This window comes from Agelaius phoeniceus, chromosome 2 (genome assembly GCF_051311805.1).
Source record: "Agelaius phoeniceus isolate bAgePho1 chromosome 2, bAgePho1.hap1, whole genome shotgun sequence".
NCBI lineage: Eukaryota > Metazoa > Chordata > Aves > Passeriformes > Icteridae > Agelaius > Agelaius phoeniceus.
In genome coordinates, this window is record NC_135266.1 from 18,586,577 (window position 1) to 18,613,100 (window position 26,524).

At 41.2% G+C, this 26,524-nt stretch overlaps 1 protein-coding gene across 6 annotated transcripts in view; it reads left to right on the forward strand.

Moving 5' to 3' along the window:
* GPM6B (glycoprotein M6B) overlaps positions 1-26,524 on the forward strand; it is a 107,321-nt gene that overhangs the window by 34,644 nt on the left and 46,153 nt on the right. For 2 of the 6 annotated variants that reach the window (XM_077173043.1, XM_077173044.1), the window contains exon 1: positions 8,276-8,394. The exons of 3 other annotated variants lie outside the window; for them this stretch is intronic. In XM_077173043.1, the coding sequence (XP_077029158.1) occupies positions 8,292-8,394 (103 nt within the window). In that variant the 5' untranslated portion in view covers positions 8,276-8,291. Of the gene's footprint in view, positions 1-8,275; positions 8,395-26,524 lie in introns of those variants that run through there. One more of the 6 variants, XM_077173045.1, reaches the window with a different exon arrangement.

Genomic DNA, 26,524 nt, shown 5'->3' on the forward strand with positions numbered 1-26,524 from the left:
CTCTTCCCTGCTCCTGCTAGGCCAGAGAAAGCATGGCAGTGGGTTTGCACACCAAGGGAAGCATGGTGGGAGAACCTGGAGCCAGGGCAAGAAACATCACTGAGAGGAGTTGTCCAGGTTGTGTCTCCATCCTTCTCAGCTGAAGAGCAAGGCATTGATGTGAGCAGCAAAAGGCCTTCTTGCTTCAGGTTTAAATGACTCTTCACATGCTCGTGAGCATCACACCAGGACCTCTTGGTGACCTTTTGCCAGTAAATTGTCAGTGAGGGAGAGGGGATCTATGGGTGGTTTGTCCATCAGGTGTGTTTAGTTTTTTCTAGGAACTAGAAAAGTTTCCAAGCTCTGGGATGTTCTGGTCCCTCCTGGCAGTTGTAGTCCAGGGAAGGTGTAGGCTCCTTTCTTGTTTGTTTGGGTTTTTTCCCCTTGGATGCCCAAAAGTTGACTCTTGAGCTGTTAGAGCAGGGGGTCAAAGCTTCTCAAATCTGTCTGTGAACTGAGCTGCTATGCTTATCTAGCTCATGAGGATGGCAGTCTGGTGCAGAAAGTCAGGCTGTTGGAAAGCTGTGACCCAAAAGCACATGGTTTGGTTTTGAATATTGTGCTTTGAGTTTATCAATTTTGCCTCTTGGTCAATAGTTAAAGGTTACACATTTAGGCTTTTTATCAGAAATAAAATCCAGGCTAGAAAATTTGGGTTTGTATTTTGTTTTAAGCAACTTATAGCTCATGTTTAATGGTTGAAAAGCTGAAGCCCTGTTAAAAGCACTGAATATCATGAAACTTGAAATAAAATCATGAGATGGCAGTGTTGCTTCTAGCAGCTGATCTCTTTGGCAGTGCTTCATTTTCTAGGTCTCTGTGCAAATGCTTTTTGCTTGCTAAAAGCCTTGTATTGACAAATTACAGCCAAGGCTAAATGCATGATTATTTCCACTATCTAACCTGTTTATCACTTTTGTGTTGCTTCTGGATTTGTCAGTTGAATTTCTCACAGGCACAAATTGGTGCACTTGTTTTCCTGGCAACGCATAGATTTTTAATATGGTTAAATGTATTTAAATTAATCTGACATCTGGGGATGTGGGTAGTGAGAACAGGTTTCCATGTTACCAGCTAACTTTAGCCTTGTAGCTGAGGAGACTCTCTCTGTAACTATGTGGGGTGGCAGGAGGGAGCTCTGGCAGTGCTAGCTGTCAAGAGTGCCTGAAGGGACTGGCCTCTTGACTGATGTGCTTCAATTTAATCCAGCCCATTTCGACCACAAGGGCATTGTTGGCCTAAGAGCAACCAGGGAGCTTTCCCGTTCAAGTGATCCTTAAACTCCTTCTGGCTGCTTCAGTCCTTAGCTTTTAGCCTGAGTCTATTTAGGCATGCTTTGAAGGAGGGCATTGCCAGTGGGTGTGAGGGTACCCTTGATCTGGCAGGCAGTGCTTTAAGTGTTTGAGATTTAAATGGGTAAGACCCTGCCTCCTTGGGCTCGCCAGGTACGTCAAGACTCAGCTAACATTTGCCACCAGAAGAGGTTTCTGTGAAGTCAGTGTCACATGCTGCTTGCTTACCGTGCTCTGCTGGCACTGGAATAACACTGCAGTGCTTCCATATTGAGCTTGGAAAAGGTCTCAGCTTACTTATGCAGCCCTTTAAACAGGATCCAGTCCTTAGCAAGATCCTTCTCTGTGCATCAAAGAGTAGCTATGCCCTTTAGGCACTTGGGAGTTTCTTCCCCGGGTCTTTTCTTCTTGCCCCAAAGCTTTCCTGCAGTTTTTATCCTCAAAGGGTGACGGTTTTTTTCCTTTCAGCTGAAATAATGGCTGCTCTTGCTGCACTTGAATAACATTGATGTCCTTTGAGCAGGGGGAGGCAGAATCATTTCCTGGCTAGACAGCAAACCAAACTGGCACAGGGATAAGCTTTTAAACAGCTTGCATGCTGTGTGGGCAGCCTTCTCCAGGGAATTCAAGGATGGGAACTTTAATATATGGAATCTTTGCGTGTAAATCAACACAAATATGCCCTAGAAAAGAAGAATTGGCTGTGGCTGAGCACGGTGGTTGCAGCTGCTTCAGAGCTATGGCAAACTCAGGTGGCTGAGCTTGGCTGTGTGATACTCTGGTGGTGGCCTCTTGGTCCTTTGCAGTGCTGTGAGACTTTGGAAGCAATGAAACGTGGCCTAACAGTGTGAACTCAGGAGGAGCAAGTACAAAATGGAGAGTTGAAAGAGAGCAATGAAATGTAAAAATATTCCTTCCTGGAAAGGGCCTTCATGTATGTCATTTAGAAAGCAAAAGAGATGCGCCTGCGTTCTTCTGCCAGGATCCCCAGTGCACGTTGGCTTGGCTTCAGTATTTTTAATAGAATTCAACCTCAAGTGCTTCCAAATGAGCAAACAGGAGTTGAATTAACTTAAAGGACTCTTCTCTCTTTGAAAGACAGAGATAACAAAAGAAAAATTCATTATAGATATGAATGAATTGCAGATACTTGCCAGTGTCTTGTTTTGGGGCTTTTTTGTGTCACTGAGACTTGAGTGCAGCTGTTCAAGGTCTGTAAGAGCTGTCATGGTGAGGGTTAATTTTGGAAGGCTGTAATTTACAGGTAAGAAAAGATTCAGGATTTCAGAGAAAATTTCGGCGACGTTCCAAGTACCCACTAACAGCTTTAATACAGCAATTCCAAACCCTTGGGGAGTATAAGGGAAAAGAGATGCAAAAAATGGCCATATTTACTTTCTAACATCTGCTTTTGTCACTGAGTCAGAATACCAGGTTGTTGCTCTGACACAGCTGGGCATCATTACTTATGTTTTAAGCAACATGAAATTCCTCTTCCCGTGTTCCCACAAACATCATGCTATAGATATTTTTTCTGTATATACATATGGACATGTTTATTTCCTAGGGGATGGATGGACTCTCATAGTGCTTATTTTCCCATGCTGTTATTTCAAGACTAGTTGATGGTTGCAAAAGATAATTCCCCAAAGAGGAAGATACCAGATCTAGCTTCTTTCAAAGCTTGTCTTGGGCCCAATGCTCATTAGTTAAAGGGGAGGTTTCTTGCCTGTGTACTGTGGGGTTTAGAAACCTGAAGGGGACAGCAGAATATTTTGTTGTTCTATATAGAAGAAAATAATTTTGTCCTCCAAGTTGCTCCACCTAATTTTTTCAGTTAGGTGTTTGCATCAGGATACAATCTGTACTGTAGGCTGGATATAATCTCCATGAAAACTTTGAGTTGTCTTACACAGAGTACCTTCAATGACAGGTTTGTTAAAACTTTGTCACCTTGTTCTCAGAAATGTCAAGTGAGGAGTTTCATCTTGATTTTCTTAAGTGGATTAGCCCTGGCATAGCTGCAATGCTACTCAGTCTTCAAGGTGCCTTCAAGGTTGCAGTATCATAATGGCTTTGGCAATATTGCTCTCAAAATGCGCCTGTTAGCAATTTTCAGCATTACTGATAAGCAAAATGAAGTGAATTCATGTAGAAAAACTTTGCAGGTAGTTTAATCTATCACATTAGATAACTAGCTGATATGTATCTTTTTGTGCTTTAAGTGCTGTGGAATTCTGGTTTTTTTAGCTAATGTTCTGTTTCAGAAACTGTTGCAGCTGGTTTACAGTCAATGTATTCAGTTAGCTTTGGAACCAAAATTCTAGTTCAAGGTTTAAGGAGCCAAGACACAGCAATATTAAAGTGGGATCCTCTAATAACTTCAGGTATTTATGAGCAAACTGGGGAAGGGAGGGTGTGAAATTCTGTGCTAAGGACAAATGACTGGGAGCCTGACTTGGGTTCACCTCATGGGTTTGTGTTGTGTTGAACTTGAGTGTCAGTGCCCTCAAAGCTGAGGATGGATAACACTCATTTCACTGGTGAAAAGAGCTTTGAATGGATGTTGTTTTGATGTGCAGTTTCCACAAGCAGATCAGTACAATGTCTGTCAGGCTGTTTCAGGTAACAGTTGACAGTGTTGCAGAGTGTAGATTAAACAAGGTTTACGCCTGACTTTGAAAATTGTTAAAATTGTTAAAATTGCTGCTGTTTTTATGCAGATGTTGGCTGTTGCAGATGTTGTTGTTGTTTGGGATTATAGCATTATGACTCAGAGGTGCCATCCTATCTCCTCCAGTGCTGTTTATCCATCTGTGCTGACAGTTTTCTCCTGACTCTGTGCAGGGAGAAAGTGAAAGAGACAAATCTAGATCTGATGATTGGCTGTATAATTCTCATACTTCAAAGGCTATTGCTTGTTCTTGTCACCTTCTGCACTATTTATGTTGTATGTAAATCATCTGATCCATGTTGTGCTCCTAATAATTCTCAAGCTGTTTGCCTGAGTTACTCATCACTGTCTTTGCTGCTATGGAAACAAATTGTTCCCAGTTTCCTAGGAAGAATATTTACTTTTTCTGTGATTCGGTTACGATGCATCAAAAATTGAGAGTCCAGGCATTGTTATTTATAACCAGGTGCTTTTGGAAGAGTTCTTGGATGATGGGTGACACTGCCTAACATTTGGTGTTTGTTCTGTTTGGAAAATCAAGTGAAAGAGGCGGGGGAAGGGTATTCAATCATATTTGCTGCATTCTGTTAAGGGGAAGCACTGCCCAAAAGTCTTGCAGCAACACGTCATTTTAGAAAATGAATGACTGCCATTGTCTTTTGCTTGTCCTTTGTACCTTCATGACAGTATGACTAGTGTGTTCCCATTGACTTTCTCTATGCCAGCATTGGGCAGCCACTACTTATTTCACAGAATCACAGAATATTCTGAGTTGGAAGAGACACATAAGGAGCATTGAGTCCAGCTCTTAAGTGAATAGCCCAACAGGTAGCAAATCCACATCCCTGGCATTAATAGCACCATTTTCTCACCAACGAGTTCTTTGCCTCATTGTGAACAGGAAGTGATGAATGCAAAAACCAATCTTTTCCTAATTGTGGCATCCTGTGCATGCACTAGTGGGATTTATGGTGGTACAAAGCCAACTTTTGCCTGCTCTTAGTGAACTTGCTGCTGGATTGTTACTTAGTATGTTCCCGAAAGCACTAAAGTCATTAAATTGTTTATCCTTTTTTAGGTATGTGAACAATGCAATTTTTTATGCATGCAAACGTTTTTTATGCATAGTGAAGGGTCTGGAGGAAAAGCTGTATGAGGGATGGCTAAGGTCACTTGGTCTGATCAGCCTGGAGAAGAGGAGCTTCAGGGAAGTCTACATCTTCCTCACAGGGGGGAAGCAGAGGGCACCAATCTCTTCTCTCTGGTGACCAGTGACAGGATCCAAGGGAATGACACGAAGCTGTGTCAGGGGAGGTTTAGGTTGTACATTAGAAAAATGTTTTCCATTCAGAGAGTGGCTGAGCACTGGAATGGGCTCCCCCAGAAAGTGGTCACAGCACCAAGCCTGACAGAGCACACAAATTGCTTGGACAGTGCTCTCAGGCATCAAATCATGATCTCATGGTGTGATTCTTGGGACTGTCTTGTGCAGGGCTAAGAGCTGGACTGCGATGATCCATGTAGATCCCTTCTAACTTAGAATATTCAGTGAAACAAGGTATTCTGATATGAGCTGAATTGCTACTCAGATAATTCTGTTGATTTTCATTGTGCTTTTTTTTTTCGCACAGACTTTCTGGTTCTTCATAATGGTGCCATGTGTATATGGAAAGAGTTCCTTGTCTGGAAAGGTGATATTTAACTAAATATCCCTTTCCTATCAGGCCATGACCTCAAACTTCTAAAATCTCAGATTTTGATAAAATCTGCCCTGGTTTCACTATTGCTTTGTCCTTTTAGTCAAGGGATATTCCCTCCCATCCATTTGGTTTGGGTTTTTTGGTTTTTTTTTTGTGTTCAGCTCCATTTATCTGTATAGCAGAGGATTCAGTCTACGATGACAGCAGTCTGCTTTCTTCGCCTCGCTCAGCAGGTGCCTTCACCCTAATTGAGCATTGTAGGTGCTAATGCTGTAAAATCTTTGCTGATTGTGACAGCTGACAGCATATGGCTGCTTCTCAGCAGAACAAGAATGCCCTCACACAGCAGAGCTGCAGGGTGGGCAGATTGGTTGCATTTTTGCATTTCACCAGCTGGAGCAAACTTGCATCAAAATGGCTGTGGATTCCCCTTCTTGGTACCTTCAGTAAATTTTCATCCTGCTGTTATTGAGTATCTGTGTTCTGGGCTCTACCTGTCAGCAAAACTGTAGGAGTGTTTGATTTCAGATTTGGTGGAACTCATTGCTAACAAACTGAAGAAAAGGGAGAGGGAACAGAGGAATTGAGGATCATTTTGATTCACTGGGCTCACAAATCAGGTCCTTGAGTGACAACTGAAATAGACAGAGAATGAACTGCATCACTCCCACTCTGTCTTTCCCTTTCAGTACTTTGGACCTTTGAGGGTACATTGTTTTAAGCATATCTAAATTATTTGCTCAATTTTTCATCCTTAAATTTGGCAGGAAATGCTTCAGAAAGAAGCTGCCTTTTTTTTTCTTTTTTTGGCATTGATGGTTTTAATGTAAAAAAAAAGAGATTTCTAATGAAAAAAGAAAAATTGCAAGCAAATCATTAAATTACAGACTAGCTAGTGATCTGTGCCTGTCTCATACCATCCTGAAGGTAAACCTTGATACTGGACATGGAAATGAAGATGAACTCTTTGCAGTCTTCATGATTTACAGCCAATGAAACTTGACAATGGAATAGGAGAAGAGAAAGCTATCAGAAACACCCTTTTGTCTCCCAGTATAAGCCAGGGAGAGTGACCAGTGCCCTGCCAGGAAGATTTGGCTGTGTGGCGTGTGCTGCCATCCTGTTTTGAGGCGGATCAGGTGCTGGGCTCAGCAGACGCTGCAGAGCGCGAAGGGTTGGGGGCGAGTGGGTGAAACACCGACTGACTTGTGTTGGCAGATGGGAATTGAGGGATTCATTAGTCATGCTGTAGTCTCTTGTTTTGCAGTTTGTCATGATGAAATGAGAAAAAAGAGTTGCCTTTCAATAGCTGCAGAGGGCTTTTAAATACTGCAGGTTGGAGGCTGCTGTGATTGAACAATGTTTTCTTCTACAGCGTTTGATCATTGAGACAGTTGTCTTGCAGATCAGAGGAGACATACATGATGGGATTAGCATTACCAGCTCCTCTTGATTGCAGAAAGTGCTGGATCTTATTTGGGAATAAGCAGAAAATGGTCCAAAGAGACTCTATTCTAAATGCTTTTTCTGTAAGTAAGACCACCTCTTTCAGCTGCTGCATAATCATGCACTACTGCGGTTCTCATCTGGCTGATTTAAGGTCTGTTCCAGTAAAAACCAGTCAAATGGAAGATAAGCGATTTATTTTTATCCAAAACATCTTACTAAACGGTACCTATTTGATACCCAAATGTGTATTCTACATCTGTCTATGATTGTTCTCTCCCCAGGAGGCTGTAATGTGCTTACTTATGAGACACTTTGCCTTGCTGTTCTACAGTGATTCACTTTTTTGTGTGGAAATTGGGTCTAGACCTGTGCTGTCTGTCAGAGAAGTATAGGATATGAGATATGTTGTCCTGGTCACATCATTTTAATTTTAGATCACAGGAGGGAGGAGGAAGACAAGCAAGTCTTTCCAACCACCTACATCTTCAGGGTTGAAGTCACAAGTGTCTAAAAGGGTGTTAGAAGAAATGATTAGCTATGAAATCATCCATGTAGGTTAATAGACGGGTAAATATACAATGAAGTGAAAAATGCCATAGAATTAATAGCTGAAGAGACATGAGCATTTGTAACCTCGCTAATGTCTGTGGCAAAATGAAGTACTCCAGAATAAATTAGAATAACAATGAGAGGAGTAAGCTTATGAAAAGTTTGAAGTATATTCTATCAGAATTGGGCAGCATTTCTCAACCAGTCGCATCTCAGAGGTACACTTCTGCCTGAGAAAACACAGTCAAGCCTTGTGAAACAATCCATCCAAGAGGAAACCAAATTAGGTTTGGGCCATTTTGCAGTGCTTGCTTGGTACAGAAAAATGCAAAATTCCTCCACAAAGTGAGATCAGTTTAAAGGGACTTAATGTTGGCAGACCCTGGGCGAGAGACTTCAAAGCTCGGTTTCACCCCTTCTCTTACTGAAGTAAAAGTGAATAGAAGGGTTTTAAATAAGTGTTCCTCAGTGTAGTAAATGCAGTTTCACAGAAGTCTTTCACCAAATCTTCCTCTTAAGACATTAAATGCTGTGCTTTCCCCATGCTCTCTTCTGTCCTTGTTGCTCTGCAAGCACTGGAAATTTTTCATGTTAGCTATTAGCAACTACTCTTTGGGTTGTGGTGCTTGTCACAAATACCCTTTTAGCTCTTACAGGAAGGGACATAACCTGCCCTGTTTTGACAATTCAGGTATGTATGATATTTGGAGAGGATCCCAACCTTGGACATTTTTCTTGAATTAAGGGAACTGGTAATTTTTTTTCCATTTCCTTGTTAGCTGCGAGTATCCAGTACAAGAAGCTGATTGCTGAGCTTTCCAGGAATGGTGCCTTTGGGGTGCTTAAATGCAAACCAAGAGGCCTCATTTGCTTATCTCTTAAGGGGCTGCTTCTGCACAAACATGACCAGGGTCCTTTAAATGCTGAGGAGAATTAACCTGACAAAAACTGAAGCCCCCATCTTTGAATAGCTTCTGGATATATGTGCAGTGCGGGAGCAGCTTTTTTACACGTGTGTGGGGAGGAAGAATTGAAGCATTCGGTATATCCAAAATGTTCTAACCATACTGTCAGTGTTGCTTAGCAGCAGAGGGTTTAAAATAGCGGTATTACTCAACAGTGTGAGCCACATTTGCACATGGTAATGTTCTGTGTCCTGTATTGACTTGCTGCATTATAAAAGTGCTAAGTTAATGTAAGGAAAGTGAAGATAGCTCACCTCCTCCTCTCCTAACTTGAGGAACAAATGGCTGAACAGTGACATGTCTTCCTTATGGTTTTAACAACCAGACATCCAGCACAAGGATGCCAAGGTGCTTTGGTCTTCAGGTGTGTGCATGCAGACCTCATTTGTGTGCAAAGGCCTCTCACACCCTGCTTGCCTCTGAGCAGGTGCAGCTCTTGACCCAGCACCTTGTGCTGGTGCCAGCTCGGGCTGTGTGGTTGGTGCAGCATCAGCTGGCTTGGGGGCCCTGGCGAGGAACAGCAGGGACAACAGCAGGTGTGAACAGCACTCAGTGGTCTCCCAGCCTAATTTCTCAGTCCCTGTTAGTGCACATTCCCACCACTCATCTGCTTCCTGGGTGGTTTGGTCTTCTGAAGTGATGCTGAGAGTACCTGAGGCGGTGGTGTCACTCACCCACTGTCTGTGGGAGTCCCAGCCTCCGCTGGAATAAGTCAGAGGACTTGCAGGACTGTAGCTGTACTCACTGTCATCTCCAGAAGATGGAATACTGTAGTGATGAAGGCAGTAGCTCATGGTGGCATAAGTAAAAAGTCTGACTCAGGTATCAAGGAGTTCAAGAGTTTTGGCCTCTACAGGATTAAACTAAGGGTGAATGGTGGTTAAGTTGTATGGTAGCTACTGTAAAATACTATAGATTAATATTATAATTTTATCTAAAAATATAGATTACTATAAATAATATTATATAAAGATAAACAGCTTAGTGTAGTACTTGTTTTACCTGCTTTGAAGATTTTCAACTATTGCTTTAGAGCCACACCAATACTCCCTTAGCCTTGCTAATGATTTTCTTAACAAACGTGGCTACATATTATTGTGTCAAAATAGGGCAGTATTTTACAGCCCTGAAGTGAATTAAAATAGCAACTGGATCTGTCTTTAGTGTTTTGTATGCTGTACCATGGAAATAAAATGTTCACCAGATGCAGATATTTAAATGTTGACCTTAAAATAAGGCAAATATGTTTCTTAAGCGGATCTCTCTGGTTTTTTCAGTATTTAAAACCATGGCCTATTTCTTCAGTGAAGACTCATAAACAACCCATCTTAAATGGCACAGTTAGAACATCATTTAAATTTACAGCTATTTTATTTATGCTTTGCCTGAAGTGTGGAACATGTTATGACAGGCTTTCTCTCACACACATGATATGAACAGTGGAGGAGTATGGCCATTAAGTGTTAATCTAAGACTGGGAGTTGTGCATGTAAAATACTTCATTCAGCCACTTGCAGTTTACAGGGCAATGTTTCAAAAACAAATGTGGTAGCGCTTGTGACAAATAGCACAGTAGAAATTATGATGATTCATGTTCATTTAAACTGCTGGTTTAAAGTTTCTGAGGAAGAGAGCTGAGCTCAGTCAACTGTTTTGGGTTGGGGGTAACAATGGATTTAATATTTCCATGACTTACCTGCCATTGCTTTACCACTGTAGAGACTAAAGACACAAGAGACAAGGACAATGAAAAATTGGAGTTTTTTCCAATTGCTTGGAAAGATGATGATTTTCAGTTGTTAAAAGAAAACAAAACAGACATCCCATCTTAATCAGAAAAAGATGTGCCGCAGGCTGATGCATTTTTTTTCCCTGGAATGGTTATGAAAGATATGAAGGTCATATGAGACACCTCAAATTTCACTGCACACATGCTTTGTACTTCAGAAAGCAGCGAGTCTCTGGAGATGTCAGTTGCTAAGAAAAATATCCTTGTGTTTCCAATCAGGCAAGCGGGGCTTGTAAAACCATCTCTGCTACCTCCTGTAGCTTTGTTTCAAAGTTCCTCCCAGTGGAGGTGCATTCACAGGAACCCAACTTGCAAATTCTTCAGGTGCACAGGAGATGGTGCAAATATTTCTGCACTACTGGCTTTCCACACTGGGGCCATATGTTACCCAGCTGATGTCACATGCAGACTGAGGATGTCGCTGTCCTTTGCTGCCTGGTTTGCCTCTGAGCTGGCAAAGCCATTTAGAGGGTGTGATTCAAGGGTAGTGCTTAAGGATACACTACAAAGAGGAGAGAGCTTTTTCAGCTGGGATCCCTGTCAGTGAATTGCTCTGAACAGATTCTTGGCTGGAGGAGAGGAAAACTGGGGGATTGGAAAGTGCTCAGTACAGCTCAGTGGTGCATAGGTATTATTTACTTCTGGTTAGTCCCTGAACAAATGATTTCTCTATATACTGTACATACATGTGTGCTATGACCAGGTTTGAAATGTTTATCCTGTATTTCAGAAGTAACTTGTTCTTGGGATTTCTAGTAACAGTGCTTACCTGTGACTTTTTTTCTGGATGGTTTCCAATGAACAAAAAATGTATTTAATTGGAGGAAAGCAGCTGAATGCAAATTAGCTGTCCATATACACAATATTGTGCTTTATATGGCTGGCTGCCCTTACTGACACACAGAGATGAGCAGGATTTATTTTGTTTGTTGTAGATCAAAATCTTTCTAGAGCTTGAAGTTTTTCACAATTTTGTAAAATGAGCTTCTAGTGGCCTTACAGGAATCACCTGGGCTTCAGCAGGGCTTGGGTTTGGCCCTTTGGAAGCATTATTTCTGTGTATGTGCTCAATACAAGCGTTGTCTCAAGGCTTGTGTGTTGCCTTAGTTTGCCAGTTTGTTTTCTCAGAGACCTGGTGACTCCATGCAGGAGGAGGGATGGGATTCCATTTCTTTCTACCACCTTCCTTAACTTGGTTGGTTTCCTTGTTCCTTTTTTGTGTCTGTGTGTGCTCAGGATCATGAATGTAAACCTCAAGCCTTTTGCTATGTAAAGGAGGAAGAAAGCTCCACGTTCAAGCTGCTGCTGGCACAAGCCCAGGTTTGCCATGAGTGTCTCGCATTAGGCTCTGAGGCCAGGCCAAGCTGAGAGACACATTTCCGGGTTCCCTTTGGCTTTAGAAAGTAGTTTCACATCTGGAGACAATGCTTCCATGAAATGCTTATTCCCTTTGGGCAGAGGCAGATGTGGGCCCTGCACACAGGCCACGTCCCCACACCCGGATGTTTGTGATGCTCTGCTCAGCTGCTGTCTGAGCCCCGGGCGCCCGCGGGGGTGGCGGTGGCAGAGCTGGGGGAGCAGCACCCTCCTGCTTACACGTGGGGTGATGGGTGCTTCAGGGCAGCCAGGTGAGCCTCTTCTTAGGAAGGAACCTTTGCCTGCATCTTCTACCCCCAGGCATACCCAGGTGGATTTTTCCGGGCAGCCAGATAAGTGTTGTAGAGAATGGGGTGGTATTTCTCTTTGTGATCAAGTGTTGCAGAAGCTACTGCTGAAGTGTATGCTCATGCCTGACCTTAGTGACCAGGTTCTGTTCTTGTGCTTTTGCACCTTGCCAATTCAGGATCTAAATAATGAAAAACAGAGCTCAGCTGCATCGGTATGACTTCGCTTCCCTGAAGTTTGTTGCTTTCCCATGTTTCCCAGTTGCACTCTCTTTGCCAGATGTGCAGGTAGTCATCAGCTGTGGGGAGCTCTTACACGTCATCTCCTGTTCTGGGACGAGTTAGCCTTTTGCTGTTCCTCACTTTCCTTCTTGCTTTAAAGAGAGTTTGTCTTAATTTTTTCCCCACAGCCAAATGAACGATGTGGTTGCATGTTTTTGTTTAAACCTTGGTCTTTGCTTCTAAACACGGATTGGCTTTACTCTGTTTTTCTACCCCGGAGCAGCAGTTGCGAGTAGCTGAAAAGGAATTGAGCTCTAAGTGTTATAAATGTTTCTTTAGTGTGTGCTGTTGACATGTAATTAAGGGGCAGGCCAGACCGTAGCAAGCCGTGATTTTGTGTTCTGTCTCTGGCTGCCTGGTAAAAGCTTATGTTTATAGCATCTGTCTTGGTCTTTGTTATTGAGGGAGAGTTTGAGATGTCGCTCAGGTGCAGCTTCTTCTCCTCCAGGGTGAGGGTGCTCCTGACAGTACCTGTGTGCAAACTGGTATGGTTTAGTAGGAAAAGTTCGACCTGGGGCAGAGGTGGCATCAGCACTTAACTGCTGGCTGAGGTGTGCTGTTCAGTGCCTTGTTTCTTAAGCCTGCGTTTTTCTTTTGATGGGTAGAAGTCTCTAGAAATCAATCCAGGAGCTGGTACTTGCAGAACTAAAGCCAGCACAAAGTCCACTTAATATTGGGTAAATATTTTTGGGGTCTGTCTGCATATTTCCTGGTGGTCTTCCCTCTGCAATTTCTATGTCTTGGAGCTGCCAGCACTCAGTGGTGTGTATGAGCTGCAGGATGGGGGGGTTGCGATGCAGTCCTAGATATCTCCTCGCTGCTTCCTGCCTCCTCCAGCCTAACTCTGTTGCTGTGGCAACTTGGAGCACCTACAGGCATGGAGTTGTTGTTGCCTATCCTTGCCATCATGCTTCATAATCCTCATATTTCTATGCCTCTCCATTTATCACATGTTTTAGGACTTGGGGTTTCTTTTGACCAAGGCTAGAAACTGCTAAATTTTTAGGAAGGTGTTTGTCTAAGACAAGATGCCATAGATTACTTTTGGTCACGCTGTATTTTGTGTTGTGATTGTGTTTGATTAAAATTCCTCAGGCTTCTTTTCTGAGTAAAGCAAAGCACGTGGTCATGCAGTGTCCCAGTCACACGGTAACAAAGGACTCCATTGCAACATTTCATTAGAAGTCTGTGTATATCACAGTTCCTCCTATTTCCAATAAGAAACCCACAAACAACCCAAGGGAAAATCAAATATGCTGTCCAGCTATCTGCAGCTGTCTGGAAAGTGTTTTTGCAATCCCCATCCTCTGTTTTGTTAAAAATTTCTTGTGCTCTTTTCAATTTTAAGACTTTTTTAGTTTTATCAACTATTAAAAAAAAGAGAATTATACAGAATCTATTTTGCTGTCACTTCCTTTAATGTAATACTTTATCTTCCACTAATTAAGGTCTTTATCATGAGCAATTACTGTCATCTTATACAAACAATTGCCAAAAGGTTATCTTCCTCTAATAAGAGCACAGGAAATTGTGCTAAGGATTACAGGCTCTGTGGAGGTTTGCCAATAAATCTTCTACATAAAATATTTGTAGTGGTTGTAATTGCATAGTGTACTTCATGCTAGTGCAGAATCACATTCTTCCCTCAAGTTCATCATGCCTGAGTCTTAGGGCCTTTATGGTGCTTATGTGTTTAACATGCACTTGCTTCTGCAGCCAGAAAGTAGATTTAAATTACAGAGGAAAGAAAATGGCAAATATTTTGCTTATCTCCATTACTGTGCTACAAACAGTAGTAACACAGATGCAGATACAGGCCAGTGGAGGGGATACTGTCATGCTTGAAGGGCTGTGGCAATCCCTGTTGCTGGGTATGCCTGAAGAGAAGTCAAGTCAGACTCATCAAAACAGATTTGGTTTCATGGGGTCTGCAGTGAAATTGTGGTGTTTCACCCTTTATTTCAGATGAAACAAGTTCATGCAGCTGTTCTTGCATCTCTTTCCTTCTGACTTGGCTTGTAGTTAATAACAACACAAGCTAGAGAGAATGAAATCTGTGCATGTTCTCCTGTTCTACCACTGCACCTCTGACAATAATGTGTGTGTGCTGGAGAAAAATGTATGGAAACTGTAGAGGTCACTGTGAATACTTCAGCCATCCCCACTCCCCACTACTTGACTCATTCTTTGGCGGATTAGATTGTTCTAGTCAGGTGTCCTGCAAAATTAAACATAGGGTGTTAGAACCCAAACAAAACTCTTTTTTTTTTGTTTGTTTAATGGTCTTTTGACTAATGGAATGACTTCTTGATGATTACAATAAAATGAGGTCTCTGGAACGGGATCGTTAGTTTGGTGTTGACCCCAAAAGGTGTGGTTCGGAGACATTTTTCACTAGCAAACTACTATCTCAACTTTGCCAGTTGTGCATCCATCTATAGGAAAGGCCATTCTTAACATTTAATTGCATGATGTGCAGTTGTGGGGTGCACCTCTCATGGCAGGTCTGTTCTGCAGCTGATCTGTCCAACCCTCTGGCCCTGTAGTTCATCCCCCTAGCTTTTCCTCAGCCTTCCTTCATATGTTATGTTTCTCTGCTGCAGATAGGATGTCTTTTGGCTCTTAGATGGATTAGAATCTTAGGAGGCAAACTGCATTCAGGAGTGTTGCCCATACCGTGATCCAGCTCATTTCCTTTAGTACATCAAGGGCTTTCTTCTCATTCATCTGTTTATTTAAAACATAGCATTTGAAATTGCCTTAAGTAATCCAGTTCTAGTGCTCATCAAAATACAAAATTAAAATAAAAGCTAAATTTCAGGTTTGTAGTATATTTAATATAAAAATAACATATTCCAGCCTCAGTGCCAACTTCTGAGTCCAGTTCTTCAACGCCTCAGCAGGCCCCCAAATCTGCTATGCAACTTGCAAAAGGAAGCTACCAGTTCAGTTACTCTGAAGCCAAAACTGGCCATTATAAAACCTCTGTAAGCTGGCTGCTAGTCTCAGAGTTCATTATGAGGGAGGTCATTCCTCCTTACAGCAATGAATGTAGCTTTTGAGTACATTTTGAAAGTTTCATTTAATCACAGTGTGGATGAATTGTTTCAGTTGTGATCGCCTGATGGGAAACTAACTTTCTTCTTCCTAGGAGAAAAAATACTGTGTTGATTCTTGCAGCAGCTTTTAGAACTACAGGATGTGATTGCCTTGATTTTTTTTCTTTTTTTTTAAGACTTGAAGATTTTGGTACTAACAAAGGAAACTTTTCCTTTCATTTTTTTTCATACAGAGTACTCAGTTTAAATTGGTGAATATGCAGAATAAGATCTTCAACAGGCTCTTTCTGTACATCTTAAAGTTTTTTCCCCCCAAAGTGTTTTCCAGTCCTCCAGAAAAAACATTTGATTGCAAAATGCTTCAAAGAGTGTAACAATTTCAAATTTGGCTGAAATAATTTAAATAGGGAAAAGAAAACAAGTTTGTTTTGGTTTTTTGTTTGTTTGTTTGTTTTTGTGGATAATCTTTCATGCCCTAATTGGAAGAGTTTGAAGAAGACACCAGGTTCATCTTGGAGATTTATTACGATGAAAAAACATGTCCTCAAGCCAGAACACAAGAATTGCCAGTGAGATCCAAGGAAATATTTTCTTTTCCCTATGAGAGTGGTTAAGCATTGTAAGACATTGTCCAGGGAGGCTGAGAACATCCTTAGAGATACTCAGTGCAGAACTGGACAAAGCCATAAGGAACTTGCTGTAACTGATCCTGCTTTGACCTGGGCATTGAACTGGAAACTACCAGAAATCCCTACAACCTAAATTATTCAGTGATATTAATCTTGTTTGTATGTACAGCATCTATGGTATTGGATGAATTTGCTGCTCTATTATACAGTCGTATTTTCTGCATGATTGCTGAGAACTGCAGAGAAATGTTGAGGGGGAGTCTTGGCAGAAGTGAGGAGTCTCCAGCAGCAGATAGCTGGTGAGCAGCTCGAGTCAGGAGTCCAGCGCAGCCAGCTGCTGCCCGTTCAGGATATTATCCTGGAGCCATGAGCGATGGGGTGGCTGTGCCAGTCCTCCCTGGCCACTTTGTGAGGACTGTCATGTTGTAACAAGTATGCCCAGCCTCAATTTTCATCATGCGCATAAAAATGGGTAGGTGAATAGAAATGTTAAGTCTGAAGTACTGTGTAGCTTTACTTTCCCTAATATAGACCCTTTGCCAGGACCAATGTAGAAGAATCCTGTCTCATACCACTAGGCCCTGAATGCTGGGAAAAACAAATAGCAGTGCTTTCTAACATGTCTTCTCCCAGCAAAACTCCAGAACTTTTTCCAAGTAAGTATGTGCTTCAAAGCATGTTTAAATGTTAAACTTTCACATGACTTACACTAAACATTTAAAGTATCAAAAATATTCAGTTTTAATCCTCTGTAATCTTTTTGATTACTCTGTGGTTGTTGGAAATGCTATTGATTGCCTGTTGCTGGAGAGATTCAAGATGATCAAAAAGGCATGTATTATGTATTACTTCCCAAACCAATAGGTCAAAAAGGGAAAATTCCTGGCATTAACTATGTTTAAATATTTCAGCAGAAAATCATTATGGTTTCCAGAAAATGTTGTATTCTCTGTTCTTTCCTTGCTATTCAGAAGTAATTAATTAATTCAGGTTATCTTAGTTTTTAACATGGATGTGTCAGTGCTGTCCTATTGCAGGTCCATAGAAATTCTGAGCTATAAACATCAAAGGAATTCTATATGAATGAGGTGTGTGGTCCAGACTGGAAGGAGATAGGTAAGACAATTTAATTTCTGGTCACATTCTTCATATTTGTGTCCTTAATGCTTATTTTCTAAGGTATTTGGTGATAAAGAAGACAACAGACCTCAGGAAGCACTGCATAGTGTTCATGAAAGACAAACTGTTTCATTTTCAGATAGATCTGAAGAATATTTTTTCTTCCTGAAAACTCAGACAAACAGTATTGAGATGTATCTTCTCTGATGTATAAAGTTGCAGAAGCTATTTAAAACTGTCACACTGCAGAGCTGAGATGAAAGTCTTTGTGGCTGTTAGCTGTAACTCAAAAAGAAATCCCTGGGTTTTTTTTTTTGTCTCTCCCACCATCCTTAGAAGTGGTAAAGTAATTCCTTTAATATTAGCTGTTCATGAAGTACCCAAGCTGCATAGTCCACCCAATCTAATTAAGGATTACATTCTTATTAACCAACAAGGGAAAAAAAAATGCATGAGAAAATTTTGGTCACACCATTTAAACAGTAAAGAAATGCTATTGTGAATAAATTATACAGGACATAAAATGTCTTCATAAAAATCCAATGGGCTTCAAGTAGATGTTGAAGCAGAGGAAGTGGTGCATGGGTAGAGGAGAAAGAGAATCTGGTTTTTAATTAATTTAACCAGCTGTAGGTGATGAAGATACTGATATACTTGAAAAAGGGATTGCATCTAGAACCCAAATGTAGGTCACAATCCATGACAAGAATAAATTGCAATTTGAGGCCCACAGAGTGATGGATAATTGAATATAAACTCTTGGTATAGAGCACTGGAGGAAGGGACACAGCTGATTCCCAGTTTCAGGAGTGATGAAGATTCAGTACTGTGTGAAAGGGTTTGATTCACACAAATTGCAAGGAGAACAGTAATTGTAGAAAAGCTGTGAGATAGTGAGGTTTTGCCATGATCCAAGAGCAGGTCAGTCTCTGTGTGGGGGAATATTTCTACCAGTGGACAGAGTTTGGATTCATAAGGCAGTGGCATAACAAGTTCCAGTGTCTGGAAGCTGGAACACAAAATGCATCCTACTAATAAGTGATACTCTTTATTATGCTGATGATTCATCCATGAAAGAACTAAGCCATAAATTTAGTAGGTCCCTCATCTGGCCAATTCTTTCAAGATACCAGGTTAGCTGTGTTTCTCCAGAAGAAATGTCATAGCCTTGTAGGAAAGGGAGAAGACAGTGATATGGTGGAGGACTCACTGGATGAAGTCTTGTGGGGTATAATAATCTGGAAGCTTTGTGATCTGGAATAAGTCTGTCAGGAACTGGAGTGAGGCCATCAGGTTTTTTTTCAGATAGGCTGCTGAACAGCTGTCAGACACTAGCTGCCAGATAACATAAAGAATGTGTCCTGCGTTGCCAGAATGTCTAAGTGATTTTGGCAGTGGAAGGAAATGTGGGCTTGCTTCATAGTCTTTTCACCACAGGAAGGGATGATGCACATTATAATCAGTTCTAGCAGAGCATTTGTTTGGGCACCAGAGGAAACAAAAGAAAATACAGGACAAAAATCCAGATCAGTGCCCTGTGGAGAGAGTAAGACCAGGTCTTGGAGGCTTTTATGTGCAGTTAAATTTCACTCTTAGGATGACTTTTAGAAGCAGATTCACTAAATCATTTAGTACTTTCTGCTGACAGTTCTGACTTGTTTGAAGCTGTTATACATCATTGCTTGAGAGCAGATTCTACTGGACTCACCAAGGTTAGAGATGAGAAATTTGTCTGCTTTTATGTGTCTTTAGTCCAGCAAGCCTTTCTTCTCTTTGCTTTGACTGTGCCATTTTGGGGCTACTGCCCTTTCACAAGTGTCAGATGTGAATGTTGTGCTTTACACCCAAATGGATGCTAACTTCCTGCTGATTTAGGTGTCCACTTTTCTCAAACCCAGTTTCCTGGAGGCTTCACTCCCCTCATGATGCACTTAGCTTGAGCTGCAAAATGTAGACCATGGAAATGTTGAGAGGGAAACTGAAATCTCTTGTGCTCCAAATCTTTTCATTTTCTTCATGACTCTGCAGTACCATTTAAGCATGTGTCCTGTGGGTTTTGGAAGGAGTACCAGACTCAGTCTAGCTTGATGGGTCTTTATGTGCACATATTACCTCCAGTTAAATTCCAATAAGAAAGTCATCTCATGCAAGTTGGTCTTGTCTCCCTACCTGTCTTGTGACACCCTGACCTGTTAGAGCACTGTATCACTAGCAGGTGTTGGGCTGGTGCAGTGGTTTGTCTCCTGCCTTTTAGGACAGGCTGAGGTCTCCAGGTCTTTCTCTAGAGCCTTCCATGTGAATATCAAATATGTTCAGTGATTCTTTGTTACCAGCTGACAGTTGTCACTCTTCTCAACTTTTTAATGAGAAAGGGATAGAGATGGCAAAGACATTAAACAAACCTGGAATTCTTTAGTTTATAGAAACAGTGATGCAGTCTATGGACATAAAATGGGTAACAATAGGGATTGTACAGACTAGATTGTACCAGATTGTACTAGACACCATGACACTTGAGCGCTGTCTTGCTCCTGCTTGAAGGTGCCTGATCTTGAGAGAGGCATGAGGAAGATACCAGTGCTTGTCAAGGGGGATCACTGTCAGCCATTCCCAACTTCACAAGCTGATAGTGAAGATTTACCTTAAAATTGTCACTGCTAAGTTAATTCTAATCAATTGGAAATCAGGAATTGAGGAAGGATGAATATACTACATAAGCACAGCATTATTCATATAGCATAGAGGTTTAAAATATAACTTTTGTCCTAGTACTGAGAATCTGCTGTAAGTCAGTCTTAAAACATAATCAATTGCAATGAAACACAGCAAAGAAGTTATGATTAATTTTCTATCATAATAATCATATTTATATGTAATTTGTGACTGTTCAGTTCTGTGAGAGTCTTAGATCTCTAGGAAAAAATTCAGGAAAGCTACCAAGGTTCACATGAAAGCAGGGATCAATGCGCTTTCAAGTGTGTTTACTTCCTCAGCCAAAAATGAGCATGTGCAAACATTATAGGGTTCAAGGGGAAACCAGTGAACCAGCTAGCATCCAAAGGAAAGATCTTACTAATTATCTGTTTCCACAGAAAAGCAACTCTAGCCATTACTATATTTTGAAGGGCCACTATTATTGGGTATTACATTCTGTAACTGGTGTATAATCAAGAACTACTAATAGAAATCTAAAATTTTTTTATAGTAATTCATAAGTAGTTCAATATCATCAAAGATGAATCATTCAATTGGATGCTATCCCTCAAATGCTTTTTCTGTTGTTATTGTTAAATCCTCACTTCTTTCTGTGAAGTACCTGCTTTGCTTTGCTGAAGATTCCTCACATTTCATGCAGAAGGTCCTCTCCCCCACTGACTCCAGGCTGTTCCTGTAGGTCAGATCTCTCTCCTTACAAACTGACAGTTTGCACCTCATATGTTATTGGAAAGTTGTAACAACTTCTTTAATTTGTTATGCTTTTCTGCAAACAGTGCTGGATTGCAAACTCCTGCATGGTGCTGTGCATGATGAAGGAAGAGAGCACAGCTCAAAGTTCTTCTTTGGGCCATCATGTGCTCAGATTATTTCTGAATAGCAGCCCCCTGTCTGGGACTGTATATGTGCCTGGTGTTGTTTTGTGCTGCTGTGTAATAAAATGAAGCAATGTGTCAAGATCTGAACAAAAACTTACCAGCTTTTACCAAAAATATATTTTTTCATACCAACTTTTCTCAGTCTTCAGCCTTAATTAATCCTTTTTCTTGATTATTCACTTAAAATGAGTGCAGCAATTCACAAAGTCTACTTATGTACATAGAGCCATGAGGTGTATCTACATATAGATGATGGGTTCCATGTTCTTTCCCAGGAGTTTTGGGACTAGCTCTCTGGGCTTGGCAGCAGGAATTACTGAATTACTGGCATTGTAATGTCTTGCTGAGGTGTGATGGTGCTTTTGGAGAGTATCTTGGGTATCACATGCTGAGGGAGAGAGAGGAGTGCCCATCTTCTACTTGTAATGAGAACTAGGGAGAGCGAGAAGAAGCCCACTGGCAAGTCCAGGTGTGTTTACACTGCTGCACCTGCATTTGTAATAAACAGATATTTCCCTAGTCACAAGCAAAATTGTTGCTTTTCCTCATCAGATGAGTCAGTTCAGAAAGAGACAAAGTTTCTATACCACAAGGGCATTCCTGCCAGAGGACAGATTTTTGTATCAGATACTTTGAACAGGCTGAAATTATATCTAATTAATGACTGTGTAAGCTGGCCTTGTGCTAGAAGGCCATATGTTCATTTGTGTAGACATGATGAAGACAGGCAAACAGCATCTGCAGAGATTACAGTTCTGCCCTAGAGCTGCTTACTCACTGTGAGGCACTTGATGAGGAAGGCACTGCGGATGCCAACTGCCTGAAGTACCACTGATACTCACGGATTGTACATGATAATATGTGAATTTTCATGGCATGTTGCTGCCTGCAGTCTTTTGTCACTTTGGGATGGGGTCCTCAGCATGCGGATTGGCTGGGGGTACCTCCTCTGTGAAAGGGTTGTGATATAAATGTTCAGATACTCAGGGAAGCCTGTGTGTGGGCACTAATGTGACAGGTAGTGTACAACTGTTTGTTTTTAAAGAGAGGAGGGAAGCAGGCATAGGTGGAATGGCTCACCTATGTGGACTTACAGCTGAGAGCTTTTCTCCAGCCTGTAGGAGCAGTGTCTTTCATTATCAGGTCCACTGGTACTGAAGGTGTGTGCCATAGCTAGCAGGAATGTGTGTGTGCATGTACTTCTGTTAAATATATTTCTAGCCAATGAGGGAAGGGAAAGTGTGTTTTAAAGGTGTTCAAATAGTAGTTCTATTTGTGTGTAAAATCTGTCCTGAAAATCTCTCTTAGCCTTTGAGAAGGCACTGAAAGTGATTTTTAGTTGTTTTCCTTTTCTGGTGGAAGACGTTGATATCAATTATGTTTCAAGGAGTGACGAGGAGACTTTGGGAAGGGCCAGAGGAAAGAAAATAATTTTGCTGTGATCCATTTTGCTAAGATGAATGGTGACCATTTACCTTTCACTAAAGTTGTGTTGTCTCAGTGGGGACATGATGACTTGAATTGCATAGGCAGAGTCTGGAAAAATTCTATTGAGCTAGAGGAGAAAGGCATTTCTTTGTCCTTGAGGAGTTTTGTATTTGTCCTCTGGGATGAAGGATAAGTCAAACAGGCTACTTTTGGAAAACTAAGAAGTCACATCATTTTTCCCCTGGCATTTTTGCCATTTCAGACACCTCTGTCTTTTCTTCTGACTCTTATTCTGCCAGAGACCAGCATTCTGGGTGGATGGCTTCCAGTGCTCTTCTGCCTGTGAAGAAGAAACATTAGGCAGAATCAGAGAAGGGATATTGTTTAGCTTTGAGGCCACATATATCCTCACTGTCTCCATACAGGAGCCCTTAAATCCTCCAAAAGTGTGGGTTTGCATTAGAATATGGGAAGGTTTGTAGTTACTTGGCAGTGATCTGGAACCACTTTTACACTTGTCTGTACACCATCAGTGGGCAAGTGAGCTTTTCTGATCAATTGCAGAAGAAATTGGAGAGATTTAAGTTGTCTCAGTATCTCTGTGGGTTTAGTTCTTAATTATCCTTTTGTGCCATTCTGCTGAAGCATGTTTGTTAATCACTCCAGAGTACTTTAGCTTCTTTCAATATATTGAATTCCACTTGGATGCTTTTAAAAGTGTTTGCACAGCATATGCCTTTCTTAGGAGTATGGGAAATATCCACAGTCTGAAACAAAAGTGCAGTGTTCCAAACTCAACATCCATGTTGTTATCCCGTAAATTAGCACGCACTGTGCTGTTACGTAAGTTTGCCTTGTGTCAGAGTAATAAAAGCTGAGTGTACTAAAAGGTTGATAAGCCTGCCATGAAGAATTACACTGTTCAAAATTTTCTGTCTTAAAATAACACCTGTTGCCTTACTGACATGCTGGTAGCATAGTGTGTCTTGAGAGCTAGTAGAAAAAAAGCAAAAAAAAAAAGGCAATTTTTCAGGCCATTCAGGTCTGAGCTTTGGCAGCCTTGAATTTAGTATTGTCTCAGAGCCACTCTTATACAAAAGGACTTCGAGAAAGCACAGCTGTTCTGTATTTTTGGATATTAAAAATGGACAAAGTCACTTTTCAGTAATACTGCCATAGCCTCGAGGACCAAATGCAAAAAACAAGTGCTCCTTCTGTTGGCAGGTGGGAAGTTCAATCCCTTAAAAAGCAAAATAAAAAATAATAAAATAGATGGTTGTGCAGATTCTGAGGGTAGCCTGCAATGAGGGTGAAGGGACAAGTACCCACAGCTGCCAGAGAAAATCACTGCTGGCAGTGTGCACGTATAAAGTGACAGCGCACTTCCAGCGGCCCCTAAATGAGTGGCAGGGGGGAGAGGGGAAGTTCACCCCTGCCACCACAGCCATGCACAATGATCGCCTTTCTGGGCGCCGAGGTCACAGCTGCTGTCTGGAGATTACGTACAGAAGCACTCTTCTTCTCTGGAGAATGAGGTTTCCTGGAGGATTAAGCACAGGCTGAAAGCAGGAGGAGTTATTCAGGAGGGAGACAAAGACCGTGAGCCCAGGGCCGTGACAGGCGACAGGGGCGGAAGACTGAGCAAGAACAGGACTGCCAGGAGTGGCTGCTTGGATGGGAGAGCCTCCAGTTAGGGTCCTGACGTGGTCCAGTTGTGGGGTGGAACCCACTGAGGGTCTGGCATGACCTTGCCTGCTGCAGGACTTGAAGTGTTGCTTTCCTACTCATGGGGAGGTGGGTGGAGTCTGAAGGGCTCTGCCACCTCCTGCATCTACAGTCATTTCTTGCTCTTAATCTCAAGCCTCATTTATTATTCAGAAATTGTGACCAATGCAGTAATCTGAACCCCCACGTAAAGGTGCATATGCACTCCCCATCTGCTCAGAAAGTGATGATTTTTGCATTTTCTTCTGTCACTGATGTGTTTCACCATGCTTTCTAAACCCAGTGCTTTGGTGCTTCCTTCCTTCTTCCCTCTTCCTTCTTAGCTTTTTTTTATATCTCCTTTTTCTCTCTTATCCTACTATTTCACCTCTTGGGTACACACATTCCCAGGCAAGTATCCAGAATATCCTTCACCCACGTATCATGTGCCAGCACCTCTGTTTTGTGTAGGAAGGTCTTCTATATTTGAAGCCAGGGCCATCTGTCTCAGTGCTAAAAAAAACCAAAAAAAACACCCAGGTTTCTTGCAGTTTTCTGCAAGGGCAGTGGCCACAGTTCTTCTGCATAACTGTAAAAGGAAAAATGCAACTAATTCTATAGTAATAATATCTGAAACTTCTATTTATCAGTTTTAAAGTTGAGTCTTATTTCACCTGCTGGATCAAATTTCCCACAGATCCCATATGCTGGCAACTTCTTTTGAGTGGCTTCAGAGTCCTAGTGCTTTTTATAATCTGAAACAAATGAGTGCTGCACATAATGTAGGAAAGTAGAGGTGGAGGCAGAGGAGGCTGACAATGCATGCATTCAAACAAAGTGAAAGTGCAAGTGGGAAAAATCTGACTGTGTTGGTAGAGCTTGTCAGAGGGCGTTTCAGGCATATCATGTATTAGGAAATCATAGTTATTTTAAAAGCAAAAGAATGAAACTTCTTAAAAGGAGCAGAATTCCAGAAGGATGCTAATGAGAAGTATTGGGTGCCAGTGTTTAAATGTAATGTCATAGTTTCTAGTTGTCCGTGCTGTATGGATATTTCCTAAGTGCAGTGTGAGTCTTAACCAAATCACATTTTAAACTCTATTTCCATTTGCTTCTCTGTAAAATCCTCTTTAAAAAGGAGCGTTGTCAAGTAAATTGGTAAGAATTGAAATACTGCTGTTGTAGCTGAAAATAGTTCATGCTTTTGATGTTGCATTTAGTCACAAACAAAAATAAACAGGAAATCATACAAAAACTGTTGAGAGGAGAAACTCAGTGTGAGGTAGAAATGTAACCTGTGCTGCTCGCTTCTGGCCCTGGTTGATACATTGTTAGGAGCAAAATGCTCCCTTGCAACAAATATTACATAAATACTTGCAAGGAGGAACTGAAGCAACTTTGATTTTTTTTTTTTTTTTTGAATCACCAGTCTTGTGAAGAGTACTGATGACTGCCCACATCTGGTTGGTGAATTGGATTAGAATTTAATTAGCATACAGAGTTTAGAAAACTTTTACAAAGTTTTAAAAATAATGTGAAAGGAATGAGAAATAGCTTAGCTAAAAATTCAAAGAATTACTGAAATGTTCCTCTGAGCATAACTTGAAAGTTGCTTTCCTGCTTCTTAAAGATGTTGCTCACATGAATGGTAACCTATTTTATTAACATTTTCTGTTCAGATAATTTGTTAAGTTTAAAGATATCTGTAGTATCTAATTGACTCCTGTAGCTAAGAGTCCATCTGGAAATCTAGGCACATACTGAGGAAGATCAATAAAGTGATTTTAGTGTTTCTGAAAACAATTTTTGTGGCTTAGTTTATGCATCAAAAAGGACAATTCTCCTGTCCTACATTTGTGAAGTACCTCAGCAAACACAAAAGAATAGTCTATTCACTTTATGTACTTAATTTTTCAACACTGTGTTGTAAGGGCATGTTTCCAAGCAAAAACATACTTTCCTCTTTAATCTCTTTAATCTTACATATACATCAATTTGGTATAGCAAAGTGGTTAAATTCAGGCTGCAATGTGGTCCAAAGGAGAAATGGAAGCAGAAACACCTTCTGTAATTCTTACTGTAGGGGAATAGAAATTCTTTCCCCATGTCACTAAATTTAGGGCTTACACCAGCACTGAGAAGCAGTATTTTTTAAAATGTTGATTTGTGAAACAGAAATTACAAATATTTTAAGATGCAAATGACTGCTTTTTTGTCTTCCTTCTCCATTGCAGTTCTGAGTATCTGCTCAGCTTTAGAGGTGCAATCTCTTTTCTGTGTGACTGCACAGGGTGTTATTTACAGAGCATATCCATAACAGTGCTTCAGCTTGCAGGGGTGGGAAGTAGAGCCCACTTTGTATTGGCAGTATTTCTTTTGTGTCCTTAAAGAAAAGTCTTAAACAATATTTATGAGAAAGGATCAGCATAACACTACCAGATGATTCAAACTGTGGAAAAATTACATTTCACTTCTGTAGGGCATCCCACATACTTAGTTGCTATGTCTTGGTTTAGTTGGGATTCTTTTACATATATATATATATACACACATATATATATATATATATATGTACACACACACACACAT